Source organism: Stegastes partitus, unplaced genomic scaffold (genome assembly GCF_000690725.1).
Source record: "Stegastes partitus isolate 25-593 unplaced genomic scaffold, Stegastes_partitus-1.0.2 Scaffold1556, whole genome shotgun sequence".
Classification (NCBI taxonomy): domain Eukaryota; kingdom Metazoa; phylum Chordata; class Actinopteri; family Pomacentridae; genus Stegastes; species Stegastes partitus.
The window spans coordinates 148993-159553 of NW_007579287.1; the positions used below are offsets into that span (position 1 = coordinate 148993).

The following is a 10561-nucleotide window of genomic DNA, read 5'->3' on the forward strand; positions in this document are numbered from 1 at the left end:
GCTGCCTCAGCCACGCGCTCATGAATATTAACATGAGCCCCGCCCACCGCTTCAAGTGACGGCCACGCCCCCAAGCAGGAAGTTTTAGCATCTAATCAACACAAATCATCTGAATAGCACACCTCAAAATTTCACGTAGAATATACCCCATGAACTGTCATATTGAAAAGTTTTGCATTATTTTATATATGTTACTAATTTGATAAATTATAGATAATATCTAGTAAAATTAAAGAAAAAAGTTCAGGTCAAAACTGAAAATAATCACACATCAATATAAATATTATGTATAATAAGGATAGGAAAATTGTTAATCATTTTTTAATCTGTTATTTTGCAAATTTTCCCCACTCTGTTAAATCAAAGATATTGTCTCACAAATTCATCAAAAAATATTAATTTTCATGTTAACATTTAAAAACAAATAAAATTGTAAATACCATCATTAAAATTCTCTGTTTTACAAATGGTAACTTGTTCTTTTAACACTAGACCATAAAATGACAGATTTTATTTTATTTTATTTTATTTTTTTGCTGTACTTAAATCAGGCAAAAATGTTGTCATTTTACACATATTTGTTGTGATTTGAAAGAAAAAAATATATTTAGAATTTAAAAACTGAAAATATTTGATAATATGTAAATATTTATTTATGGTTATTTTTGGTCTTTTTTATTTAGAGTTTTTGAACATTACAGACATTTTAAAAAATATTTATTCAAGCAATCTTGCAACAAGATTTTCCCTGTTTTTTTGTTTGTTTGTTTGTTTTAAATGGAATCGTTTTTAGTCTGCAAACATGATACAGAAACAACCTTTTACCTGTTTTTTTTGTGTGTGAAATATAGTAAAAGGTTTGGACAGATCTGGACTCTCTCTTTTTTTATCTCTGCACAAGTATTTAGCCTCTTGAAAGTGGCTGTGGATAATGCATACTGCATATATATATATATATATATACACACATATATATGGAGTGTGCATTATCCAAACCACTTTAAAGTGACTCACCTAATTGAACACAGGTGCAGCCAGTTGGTGCTAAAAGTCACACTATTAGTGAAACGGAGATCATCTGAGTGCACTGAATGTGTCTGTGTTTGTAGCATAAAGACACTCAGGCAGATTTACACGTGCCATATCCCTTCCCTTTCGTAACGACGGGTTTAACTGCACTCTAAAGATCTTCAGCGACTTGGAAAATTTCTTGCATTCATCCTCTGACTTATGCCTTTCAATCCCCTTTTCACGGAGTTGCTTGAAGTGTTCTTTTTGTTTTCCTTCATGGTGTAGTGATTCACCGGTGACTAGACCTTCAACATACAGCTGTCTTTACACTACAATCACTTAAGACACACTGACTGGCTCAGATAATCTCCATTTCCCTATTTGTGTGACTTCGACCCCCAGCTGGCTGCACATGTGTTGAATTACATGAGTCACGTTAAATACTGATGAAAACACTTAATTTTATGTTTTATATTTCTAATTATTTGACATTAGATTATAGAAATCTGCTTTCACTTTAATTGTAAACCACTCTCCTGTAAGTTCAGTTGTATCTAAGATGCTGATGACCTTGTGGCCCTGCAGAACCTGAACCTGAGCAGAGGTTTAATCAGTCAGAATAAGTGAAAACACACGTGATCGGTTCATTTGCTTGTCAGACCTTTTTCATGGGTTTGTGTCTGGTTGCTCACTCGTGTGGCGTTCTGGGACTTAAATGAAACTGAACCCTTGTTAAGCTTATTAGTTCCAGTGGGCTTATCTTGCTGTGAGTCAAAATCAGGCAATGGACGTCATAAGATCCCTCACGACTACAACAGTTTTTTAGATTTTGTAAACCATCTGCGTCAACAGAGATCACATTTAGATTACTTAGTGCCATCCATGATCCACTCACCTTTAGGTTTAAACACGTCGTGATCTGCGTTGAAGAATGCGCACAAAAAGAAACACAATCGAGACTACTTTGACAACCCGAGACACTGCCTGCAGCCATGACACACACACACACACACACACACACTCGCAGGAAAGTGGGAATGAAACAGATATTTCTTTCTCTTCCATGATTGCTCAGGCTCGCCCATCTCATTCCTCCCTCTCATTCTGTCCCAGATTGTTTCTCCTCAGAGAGACAGAGATTGAAATACAACAAGGCGACAGAAACCCTGCTCATCGTGTTCCAAGTATCGCAGGTGCACATGTGTGTGTGTTGCATCTCTGACCTGTTACATAACGTGGGTAGAGTTAAGTGAGCCGAGTACGTTAAAAAAAAAGGACAAGTGTTTTATGTGTTTATTTAGTTGTTTGCCTCTCCAGCGACAGGTTTCTGAGGTCCATGAATTCCATTCTGACTGAAATATCGCAACGACTACGCGCCAAAACATTATCCGCAGTCATTCGTGGTCCCCTGAGGATGAAGTTTATGACACTGATGATCCCGAGCATTAACATGAGGTTGAAATTTGTGGTGGTGACAGAATTTGGCACATACGCTCATGTCTTCTCTGGATGAATTGTAATTGGACTGAATTTTAAAATCTTTCGCTTTTTTTTTTTTTTTTTTGGTTTATGACAAAGTATGTTAATTTATGCAAAATAAATGGGATTCCCTTTGTCTTTCGTGCTAATTAGCAAATGTTAGCATGTTAGCAAATATGATAATCATTATACCAGGTAAGTGTCAGCAGCTGTCACCGTGTGCTAACGTTAGCATATGGCTCAAAACAGGTCTCTAAAAGGCCTTATAGAGCTGCTAATTTTGTTGTTAAGCTGCTTACAAATTTTTTTTTTTTGCAAATTTTGTTCAGTAAATGAATTCGACCAAATGTGGGGAAAGAGCACAGGACCGACACGCAGTAAAAATCAGCCTTAATTAATCCCACAGTGGGGGAATTTGCATCGCTACAGCAGCAAAGTGGATGTTGCAGAAATCAGTACAAATTTTAACCAGAAATATACATAAGCACTGTTGATATTGTACAAATTCTTCTATAGATTCCCTTGAATGTGGAAAATAAGACGTTGCACAGGGTAATTCTGCATGTGAGAAAGACACTGGTGCTGCTCAGATTCTAAAAAACACTGATAATGCATTAACTTTATTGAGGCTAATGACGATTCAGGCAACCAGGAATCAAACTGGGGACTCACTGCTAACAGCATTATATGATTTGTGCCCTAGTCACCATTCAGCTGTCAGGTTTCCCTTCTCTTATATAATGCAAATAACATGGATGAATTTAAGGCAGAAGTTTGCAAGTTCAGGATTTGCTATTCCATCCCAAACCTGATGACTCAGTCGAGCACCAGGACTTGATTTGGATTCGATTCTCATGAGCACACATTCAGGACAGCGTCCAAACTGTCTGCCCCTGACCGTATTGTTCATATTAAGGCCGCTGCAGAGGGTGTGGTGGAGGTCAAGAGAGACAACTCCTCCTCGTCATAATGGGCTACAGTGATTATCATCAGGGTTTTTTTGTGTGTATGTGCAATGTTCCAATTCTCACAATAGTTTGTTATGTAATGATCTCCTCTTACTCTTCGGGATTTTTCCACCTGACTTCTTATTCCCTTCCTGTTTTTTTTTTTTCTTTCTCTTTTCTCTGCCCTCTCCTTATCCATCATTTCTCCCTTCTCTGCTTCTTTTCTATTTTTTCCCCTATCTCCTACCGCATATCGGTTTACGGAGGTGTCCCATCCCAGGGGACAAGATGTCTCTGTTTTTTTTTTTTTTCTTTCTCATACACACATTGGTGTTGTGTAACTGTGGTGACCTTTCATTTACTACAGTCACTTCCTCCTAAACCTGGCAGGTTCTCGTTCGAATTTAAAGGCACTGTGTGGGGTTTTGATCACGACTGGTGCATTAGTTTTTTAATTGCACCTGAAGCACAGTGTTGAATTTAAACAAAAACCTATTTAGCTTAAAATACAAAAGCTACTTTGCATTTTTATTATGGAACCTGATGCTAACATAGTGCTATATGTTGTTCTGTTTTAATCATGTCAAACCCTTGTGTTGCTAAATCAACTAAAACCCAGATCTTAAAGCTGCGTTAACACATTTTTTGACCATAATATTTACATTTTTGACATAATATTCCTATTATTCAGAGAAAAATGCAACCAGTTGTCAGTTCAGCACACATAAAGTGACAGCGCTGCTTGGACAGTCTGCAAATGTGAGTCAAATATGCTCTGTTTTGGTCTCCACCACCCCCTGCGAGAATCCTTTTTAGCTGTTAAACACTCCATTATGCCCGTCCGCATGTTGCTAACTTTGTCTGCTGCCAGTGTAGGATGTATGTAGAGCTTTTTCACAAAACCGAACTGTCTGCTGCTGCTAAAAGTGAGGTTGAAGAAACCAAAACAACAAGCTTAAAGACACTAAAACAGCCCGCAGAACTATGAGGAGCCACAATAGACGGAAACATTTCTGTAAATTGCCATGAGCACCACACACACAAACACAGTATTCTGATTGTTATTGTAAAAATATTGATGAGTCCAGCTGTAATGATGATACCTCTGACTGTCTCCACATCACGCAGTCACCGCTAAATCCCTTTTTGATGAGTGAGTTGAATTTTTTTGGTTAGTTCGTGTTCATTAAATCAACTTCATTGTTAAACTGCGGCCTGCTGATGTAAGCAAACGTCTGTCAGTAAAGCAGGGGGAAGACGGTCGGTTTACGACTGGCTTTGATCAGAACATGTAAACAGCTGTCAGCCTTCATGGAAAGTAAGCGTTCACCTCCTCCTGCAGGATGCTGAAGACGCAAGCATTGTATGAATCAAATGACAAATTATTTCGTTGTACATGTATTTAAAATAAACCTAATTTGCACAAACGTATGAGCTTTGTCCTCGCAGCTCCACGATTGGCTTTTCCATCCGTTGATGCAGGCTGTGACAGGCGGCGTCCGATTGGCTGCCGGCGCCGGTGATGCAGGCATGACTCATCTTCTATTCTGAGCCGGAGAGTTGACACAGGGTCCTGACCTTTCATCTCCTTGGTGACCGCTGTGATGTCATCCCCTCTCCCCGTTGCCATCATCCTCTTCGAGCCTCCCCTCCGTCTGCCTCCCTAATCCACTCAGGTTCGTCGGCATCACAGGCGAGAGGGGAGCAGGATCGTCAAAGCTTTCCGAGGCAGTTCATGTGGTTTGTGTGTGTCTGGGTGAGTCAGTGATGGCTTCGCTCTGTCACTACCAGACAATCACTATTAGTCCTCACATCATCGCTCTTCCCGTTAACAAGCTGGAGCTCATTCGCTGTAGCATCCACTCATGTCAGCGCATATCAATTCATACTTTGATAATAATGACTTTTATGTCAAAGCAGCCTTTAAATATTTAACAGTAGTCGAGGGCTGAAACAAGAGAGAAGTAATCGCCGCATGTTAGTGAACCAACTGGTGGGAAGAAAACCAAAATAAACCAGCGTATGAGGATATGTTTTGACCCATTATCTTATGAATGAATGCCTGTATCATTATCAAACATGCCTCGAATAGCTACCCTGTCAGAAACAGAAATAGAGGAACTTGCGTCAGTTTACAGAGCAAATTGTAGGCCCAGAGGACTCATTACGCTCCATTTTTAAAACAACAATTTCACTTTTCTCAACCAAATGCACAACAATAGCTTTTCTTTACTCTGCTCCACCTCGCAAAAAAAAGGTAATCACACAATGATGAATAACAGAGCGGCTGCTGCTACAAAAAGCAGTAAAATGCGGTTTGATATGAAGAAAATCTACAGCCCGTGTTTATATATAAGTCCACGGGGTTGTGTGGTTGGTTGGTTGGTGGTAGCTGGGTGGAGTAGCTGATGTATAATATGGTAAACGGTCATGGGGGTGGACAGAGATGGAGGGGATGGAGAGTAGGCACACATCCAATTTCCTATAATGGCTTCACAAACAGCTGGAGATAGAGGTGTGAATTTAGAATCAGACTCAGTGTGGCGACAACAGAGCGGCTCATATTCTTCTTCTTTGCTGTCTATAGATGATAAAGATGCCAAAAAAAAAGCCCAGAGTTTTCCTTCCCTGGTTTATTTTCTGTCTGTCACTGTCTTTCTTTTTACAGATGTCTCTCGTTGATCATAAAGTTCACAAGTTCAGGAAAAAAGCAAGATGCTCGGGGAGAAACGCGGAGACACAGTCGAGTAACGCCAAGACTGAAATAAAAGCCAGCCTCATTCTTTACACGCTCTTACATCATCTACGCACTCCAACAACGACTTTAACCGCTTTACTCGCAGACCGATGAACTTTGGTGACTGGGTTCACCGCTCGACTCCGGTTTGTGAAAATATCAAATGATAAAAATTAATCTGAGTGGCGATAATGAAGCTGGCAGTATGTGAACACCAGAACATTGGACCTAAATGTCATTTTTGTCATTCCGTTACTCTGCTACTAGTCTGCTTTTGTCTCTTCTGAGGAGGTTTTTCCACGAGATTCTGTGGAAAGATCTCCAAATACTACAAAAAGGTTGAGCAGTTCATGTGTGGTGGAAGTGTATACCTCTGATCAGATAGAAGGACTGTGCTGCCCTCTACTGGAAAATGGGTCATACAACACACACCTGCAAATGCACAATAAATAAATGCATTCATGGTTTCAAACTGCTAATGAATACATGCATCAGATTGTAATAAAATGCTTCAATGGTATTATCTTTCTATAAAACTTTTGGCAAACCCAACCTAAACAGCACCAGCTTCTCCTCTGACTCTCACACAGGCCCGTTAAACTGTCTGCTGCTTTTAAAGGCGACGAGAGGAGCTGATGCGATTTCCTCGTTATCTTTACCTGCTTGACCCCCTTTTTTTACTCCTTCTAGTACCTGCTTCAACCTCTTTTCCAAATGACTTCTGGCTGAGCTGGAATGCGCAATAAAAACAGCAAAGTTCAATTGGCAGCGCGCTTTACTCCCCAAGTTTGTACGCTCGACCGGTTCAGCAGGCAAACTCGCAGTCAAAAGTTGACTTTTTATCTGCAGGGATTTACTTCGCAAAAACAGCTGTCATGTCGTACACGTTCTCTGTGTTATATTTTGAAACCAAGGCCTTAACAAGCATGAATCCAGAAAGCCAAAAGCTGCAGGAAATCATCTGTGTTCCATAAAAGATCTGAAACCGGTCCACATATACACGGCACGTCTTGAACATTTACAGAACTCTTTGGAGGTTTTCTTTCTCATCACACTTCCTGTTGACGTAGCTTCATGTTTCAGTGAAGCGCGGGCTGTGTGTCACCACTGCATGGTCTTAGATCGGGTCAGTTTCCTGGTCAGAGCGTGGCGAACTGTCAGCATGTAGGAGCGACGGTCAGGCAGAGGGCGCTGCTGATCCAACACCTGCCTGTCAGACACAAGAAACAAACCGTCAGCCAAAGAACACATGCAATGGATTCGCAGGTAGGAGATCAGAGGGAGAAAGAGAAAGCGTGGTGACATCCTTCTGAGAGGACATCTGGAAATTCCTCACTTGTTTGGCATCAACATATTTTGAGATTTTAGGTTTGCAGATTAAACTTCTCAAAAGGAAAATAGAACGCTTTTTCTTTCTACAAGCTCTCTCTGGACCGTCCTCACCACCAGCACTGTTTTAAGTCCACGTAACGGTTGCATTTCCAGCAGAAACACTGAAAACATGCCCACAAATAGGTGCAGCACAGGACTGACTTTCCTATGAGTGATTTCAGTCAGACAGAAAATAGAAGAAACGAACCTAATGAGCTGAAGAACTGCTGCTTCCACTGCTAAAACTGCTTCGGCCACAGACAACTCCCTAAAACCACACCTACACACACACACACAAATTACATATTTCAGTTAATTATAAAACATGCACACAAGGCAGAGCAGGAGACAAATGGACGCTGATATCGTTTTCATCCAGTAATTATAAAGTTTGATTTGTAGTGATTCTGATTCCTCACAAGACTTTAGCTTTACGAAGATATTTGGCAGCAACATAAATACCCATAATATAAATAAGCAGTAATAAAAATAAACAAGAAAGTACAATTTTAAATACAAACCTTAAATCCTTCGCAAGCCTCTGTCCTTCCTCTGTTGTCACCTCCCTGCCGATTTCCAAATCTGCTTTATTGGCGACCAGCACTGCAGGAGCAACTGACACAGAGTGAGACGACGATAAAGCAGCAGCACGATGCAGTTTATTCAGCCTACCTACAGGGCACAGGAGCAGCTACCAAACAAGGAATGTATGTCGCTCCATCCGTATGTATGTGCATAAAAGTGACAATAGACAGATGTCATGACAGAGTCAGAACAGGCAAACAGAGTGAACACACTGTTCCTGTGGCTGGTTCAGTCGTTTGGAGAGTTCAGTCAGCAGGAGCTACCGGTGATGCAAACGTTAGATTTTTTGTGTGAAGACTTTAATGATTAAATAATGTCACGGATCATGTTTTGCAGCCTCTACTTCACTGTGAAATGAATTTCATTAAAGCCCCCTGTGTGTAGGATGTGTAAAGCTACTTATAGAAATGAGGTGTTTTATGACAAAGGCATCTCCATACTCAGACTGTGTTTGGTTTTGTCGATGAGCGTCTTGAGTCGTGGGACCTCCAGGAAGCTGCGGCGCTGCGTGATGGAGTAGAGCAGCAGGAATCCATCGGCCCAGCGGATGGAAGACTCCAGAGAAGCCACAGAGCTCTCCTGGAAGAGATCGTATCGTAAAGTCAAACATGCGAGCAGGAGGAGTTCATTTGTAAACGCAGATAAAAGTTGTGAAGTTACCTCAGTAGTTTAAATATTACAGTTAAGACCCAACAATAAACATGTATTATATAAAGAGTAATATAAAAAATTAAGTAAAAGGCCCTGCAGGCATTCCTTAAATGAATAAACCAACACCAATTTGATTCACTGGACTGCAAAATAAGAACAATTCTATTAAGATTTTTATTTATTTTTAAATGGAGACATCTCACTGAAACACCCCAACACCAGTTTGACTAATGCCTAATCCCTTGAATGCATAATTAAATTGTTAAATATGTAATTTAGGAAGATAAATCAAATAAGAAATACCTGTTTTTGCATCAAAACATTGTTATATTTATTGGCATGAAAAATAATAGTGGGGAAATATGCTTATCTTTTCATTTCCTGAGAGTTTACATGAGATAATTTATGCCACTCTTATGTTTTTATACTAAATGTTAAGCCAGCCATTAGCAATTAGCTAAAGACTAAGCTAAGGAGGAGCAACTAGTCTGTCTCTGTGTAAAGTTTTTTTTTTAACATAAAAAAACACAATTATTCTCTAAATTTGATAAATATTTTAGTTCTGTGTTTGTTTGTGGTTTGTTTGTGATATTTAAAAGCAGAAACAGGCATATTCTTGAACCTTGAAGGCCCTACTCTAGGCTAATTGTTAGCTTAATTAGCTTTATGTAGCTTCACAGTGAGCACACAGACATAACACAGCTGATAAAAAGCTATAATTTTCCAAAATATCAAACCTTTTGGGATGGGATGACTGTTTTAAACTTGTCATCAGTACATTAATAAATGTCTGACATGTGGCAAAACTTTAATAAAGATTAATTTACATTCCTTTTTAATTCTTAATTTTCAGTTGTGAATTATTCTATATAAAATATTTAAAACAGAAAAAGTAATTTTCAGTGTCACGGCTTCATTTTTCCCCCCATCCATCCATTATCTATACACCGCTTAATCCTCACTGGGGTCACGGGGGGTATTTCAAATGTCATTATCAAATAAATCAATAAATAGAAGCCAACATTTACTTTACAAGCTGTGTCCAGAATCTCCAGATCAACAGTTTCTTGGTCGACCACCCGGCTGCATCTGTAGGTCACCTCTGCAGAAACACACACACCTTCATCATTTCATCCTGCCAGTGAACCACGCAGGGGGAGTAATGCATTGTGTAATTATTTTTCCATGTCAGCGAGGGGGGGAAAAAAAATATTTACCAACCCTTTTTATGGTCGTATTCGCCAATAAAGCGTTTGGTTATGAAACGAACACACAGTGCTGCGGACACAAAACAGACACGGTGACTGGAGAGAGCGCCGCCTGAAACACAACAGACTGATATTTCTCTCACATGCTGCACATTCACACACACACATGAATTACATGTTTGCATCAGATCTGCAGCATCTTGTTCACCCATCATGCATTGTAGTTTTTTTTTTAGAATGATCCTCTTTGTGACGTTCTTGCCTTGTTTAAAGAAATGCACAAGTGCTTCGGCTGTGTTTGGGTGGAAGAAGTCTGGAAGCTTCATGTTTGTTTGACTTGTGTGTCTACTGTTGAAGGACTCGCTGTATTTTAGCATGACACATTAAAAGGCTGTCATCTGAACCTTTACACCTTGAGCTTTCATTCAAGCTGCCTGTCTCAGTCTGCCACACCACAATCCCAACGTGCAGATATTTTTTTTGCGCTGCTTATTTTTGCTGCCACCACCAACAGAATGCAAATTAACGGCATTACGTGTGTGTGTGTGTGTGTGTGGCCCTGTCGACCCCTG

General features: G+C 39.9%; 1 protein-coding gene across 1 annotated transcript; it reads right to left on the reverse strand.

Moving 5' to 3' along the window:
• Positions 1 to 7005: 7005 nt before the first annotated feature.
• LOC103371271 (ras-related and estrogen-regulated growth inhibitor) lies at positions 7006 to 10101 on the reverse strand (the record flags this gene model as incomplete). The annotated part of the gene is made up of 6 exons (XM_008300532.1): positions 7006 to 7384; positions 7754 to 7825; positions 8067 to 8160; positions 8571 to 8709; positions 9810 to 9883; positions 10003 to 10101. Coding segments are annotated over 6 exons (587 nt in total), but the record flags the coding sequence as incomplete, so codon positions are not given.
• Positions 10102 to 10561: the final 460 nt, after the last annotated feature.